Here is a 3,727-nt window from a genome sequence, read left to right as displayed (position 1 = left end):
TAGACTAGCCAGGAATGTTCGGCTTGTGAATATAAACTGCCCTGCAAAGCCAGGTCGCTGTGGGATGAATAGTTTTCGAGAAATCGGTGTTCTACGAATTTGCCCTTAGGACCCTACTTTGAATCGAAATAAAACTGGTGTGCCTGTGCGTGAGGTGATCGCCTACTTTAAAATCCGTTCAGTTTTACTAGAAGAATCTACTGCCGAAATATGGACGCTGTAGCTCCAATGGGTCCAGAGCTAGAGCCGATTTACGTTGAAATTTCTGTCACGGAGCGGCCGAATGGGGGCACTTCTGTCTCCCCGGGCCGGAGGCACGCGCACCTGGGTCTGCAAAGCCATGCGTCATATATTGGTGTCTGATGGCGCTTTTGGTGTGTGGTCTATTGGCTCAGGAAGTTGCGTGCTGGATCGCTGCTCGTTTCGGCTGTCCGTGTCATGGGTTCGATCCTTGGATTTTGGGGGTATTTTTTATTGTTTTTATTTTTTACCCCAGGGTCCAGTTGTTGATGAGATCGCCTGGTAGGAATTCGGGCCCGCCGAGCAGCACTCGCCCTTACGCTCGCGACCGGTGCCTAGTAATGAGTGGGTGATCCTTTGGACGAGTTGTGGCTGATGACCCAGTTGTGGCTGAGGGTGCTGGGTAGGTAGGCACGCCCACCGAGCAGCCTTTCGAGATGGCCTCGTATGCCTTGGCTCGTTTGTAATGTGTGGTTCACTTTCGGGCGAGGTGTGGGGCCCAGTTGTGGCTGAGGGCGCCTGGAGGGTAGGCAATCCTTATAAAAGATGTCCTTCATGTGGGTCCCATTCCCATTGTGTTGGTTTATATGCATCCGGGGCCTTCCGGGTTGTTAGGGACTATGTGCCTAACATGTCCTTGCCTTCTGCTTACATCCCGAAGGCTTTGGATTTCGTATTACCCGAAATGAGGTGTTCTATAGGCGGGTCGGATTGAGCTGACTCTGGCCGCCGGGTTTGTGGCCACAATTTTGTGGCCACAAATAGGGACGTTCAGTTCCCGTGGGGTCGGGCGATGGGGGTGGTGCACGAGCCCCCACCCCGTCGGCGAGCTCGTCACAAAACTCGTCGTACACAAGAGTCCCGGCAGGGTCTCCGACGCGCTCCTTAATCTCCCTCTTGGTGAGGGTGGAGAGCACGGCCCCGCTCGGACACCGCAGCCACTGGAAGACTTCGTCTGGCGTCGGGCCCGGGAGGACGCGTCGGAGCCACTGCAGCACGTCGACCTGGCTCCAGTCCCGGGGATTGAGCGACTGCGACACGACGGCCTGGGTCAAGTCCTGTGTTTCCGGGTCCTGTCCTGTGTAACGAAACGTTATTTTGGCCCAAATGCTTTGAATGATGTAAAAGTTCAATCACGGGTATCGTCTTACTGCTGTAGCCGGGCGCCGATGTCGCGTCGCTCGGGGTGTTCTCGAGGCCGGTCGGGTGAACTCGAGGACCACCCTCGCCGAGATACACGCGTTCCAAGCGCCGCCTCATCCATGAGTCGCCTTCCACGGGAGCGAGGCCTGCTTCGGCATGGACTGTGAGTTCAAGGCTGCGTCCAGACAAATTGCGTCAGGAGGCGTGACGTGACGGGAGACAGTCGCACAATATATTTTGTAATTTGCCCATGGCATACACTAGGAAGTGTGTACATGTATGGCACACTGTTCTGAGTGTGTACGCGCCACGTTAGCGTAGCGCCAAGGCAAGTGCACACTTCCAAGACACAGTTGGGTTTACAGTGCATCCGTGCTCCTGCAAGTCGTCTCTTCCTTTGTATGTAGTACTAGGCACACTGTTTGGCTTGGTTTGCAGTGTGGTGGTTAAAAGAGGGAAAGTCCACCGAAGGCCAACAGAGACTTCACTGTTATTACTTACCTATTAGGTGGGGTCGATGTCGGGTGATCCCTCGTTGGTGTGGCCGGCCCCAGAGCCCTGTTACCGTGGATGGAGGTCCGGGTTTGAGGAGAGATAAGCAACTCTGGGTGATAGATGCCGGTGGCTACACTCTATATTTCGGATCGGTGGTTCACTTTAGGACGCGGCTTGTAGGTGGTCCGCCACGCAGGGCGGAGAGGTACGCTAGGCAATCGCGAACGTGTTTCCGGGTGATCCGTCGCGCAGGACGACGGGTGGTGGGTGGTGCGGAACTCCCGCCTGACTGCACGGCTGCGCCGTGCCTGCCTGACCCAAGGTGCTGATGGTGGTGCACCTTGGCACTAGGCTGGAAGCCGGCGTGGCCAACAGCCCCGCCTTCCTAGGACATCGTCTCCTTCTCCTGCTCCTGCTCGGCCGCGGCGGTGGTCGACACGCTCGGCGCTTAGACTGAGGTGGAGGCACTGTGGAGGGGCGCCGCAAGTAGGACGGCTACTGGGCGGACCGAATGCACGCCAATGTCGGTGTTGGTGTTACTGTTACGCCGCTTTTGCATCTGGCTGGCGGCCGGCAGCGCGGCGGCTGGGGTGGGACGCGGGGGCCCCTCCTCCATCGGACCCACCCCGCCGCCCGTCTCCCCCCTCCTCGGGCCAGCCTCGCGTCGCCAGCAGCCAATCGCGATTTGACTCACAAGGAGGAAAAAATTCGACCTTGGCAGCAGATGATACCGTGTATCAGTGAGACCACCAGATAACGAAGGAAGAGATCTACGGTCTCACCGCCACTCGGGCAAGGAGGAATCTGGAGTAAGTCTAAAAGCACCACGGCTGCCAGCGCAAGCCCTATCGGGATCGGGGCGGCCGCGATGCTTGTCGCATTTCTTTCACATTTCTTTCTTGTCCAAATACAGTTCAAATCGTCTATGTCGAAACTCCCGAAACGTCAGGGTGGAGCTTTTAATGTTATCAGCCTGCATTCATTGTTTGGAAATTACTGCACTGCACCGCAGGACTCACCCGCTGGAGCATCCGGCGGGAAAGACGACCAAAGACTCGTTGCGTCGCGGACCGACCGTGCCTTTTCGCCACACACGGGTCGTTGAAAAGAAACTAATTTCGACATGTCGATAGGTGCATCTTGGCTGCTTGGTCCCGAAAAGTACTTGGCCCGCGGCGATGAGAGACGCGGCGCGACGACGCCCCCAGAAAATTGGAAACTCTGCCAACTCAAATGTGTACATAGTACACATTAAATAAAGTGTACATGGCATGTATGCTTTGATTAATGTGTACATGCCTATGTACACATTTATAAATGTGTACATAGGCATGTACACATTAAAAGATGTGTACACGGCATGTATACTAACGGTTGTATGTACACTTTAAAAGATGTGTACATGGGCATGTACACATTTATAAATGTGTACATAGCCATGTACACATTAATTAAAGCATACATGCCATGTACACTTTCTTTAATGTGTACCATGTAAACATTTGAATTGATAGAGAAGTTGTAGGAACCATCTCATTGTTCTCTCAGGGATAACCATAAAATATGGTTGAGACAACGATCCGCCAGTGGTGAAAACCGTATTATTGGTTGATACGTCTGTGCTGTGCCGTCCCTCAACCATATTTTATGGTTGTCCCTGCAGTAACCATACGCTGGTTGCTACAACTTTCCATTTTTCGCGGACGCGAGCAGCCCGGGGGTGGGCCTGCGGCCCGAGCGCCATGCGCGTTCGGTTGCCTATCCGTCTGTTCGCGGGCGCTGTCCATGTCGTCGTCGCGCGTCCTCCGCTGTCACAGTACGTCGCGGATTTGACTCACCCCACCCCACC

The 3,727-nt window shown here is 54.8% G+C and overlaps 1 protein-coding gene across 2 annotated transcripts; it reads right to left on the bottom strand.

Annotated features, from left to right (window-relative positions):
• Positions 1–456: 456 nt before the first annotated feature.
• LOC113210570 (uncharacterized) lies at positions 457–2,498 on the bottom strand. 2 transcript variants are annotated; one of them, XM_026428629.2, is made up of 3 exons: positions 1,885–2,498; positions 1,392–1,529; positions 457–1,318 (listed from the first exon to the last, which is right to left on the bottom strand). In XM_026428629.2, exons 2-3 carry the CDS (start codon positions 1,498–1,500, stop codon positions 936–938), a joined length of 492 nt encoding a protein of 163 aa, XP_026284414.1. In that variant the 5' UTR covers positions 1,501–1,529; positions 1,885–2,498; the 3' UTR covers positions 457–935. The 2 variants fall into 2 exon arrangements, with proteins under 2 accessions (XP_026284414.1, XP_026284413.1); XM_026428628.2 differs by having other exon boundaries at positions 1,392–1,558; positions 1,885–2,492.
• Positions 2,499–3,727: the final 1,229 nt, after the last annotated feature.

This window comes from Frankliniella occidentalis, unplaced genomic scaffold, assembly GCF_000697945.3.
Source record: "Frankliniella occidentalis isolate FOCC.00 unplaced genomic scaffold, Focc_3.1 Scaffold403, whole genome shotgun sequence".
Taxonomy (NCBI): Eukaryota; Metazoa; Arthropoda; class Insecta; order Thysanoptera; family Thripidae; genus Frankliniella; species Frankliniella occidentalis.
The sequence above is the reverse complement of the archived record's forward strand: the minus strand, read 5'-3'. Positions and strand labels throughout refer to the sequence as shown.

Excerpts from the sequence above, each read along its gene's own strand:
- LOC113210570 (XM_026428629.2), bottom strand. The coding sequence starts at position 1,500 with ATGAGGCGGCGCTTGGAACGCGTGTATCTCGGCGAGGGTGGTCCTCGA. Across the intron at positions 1,319-1,391 it reads ATCGGCGCCCGGCTACAGCA|GACAGGACCCGGAAACACAG; the intron begins GTAAGACGATAC and ends TTCGTTACACAG.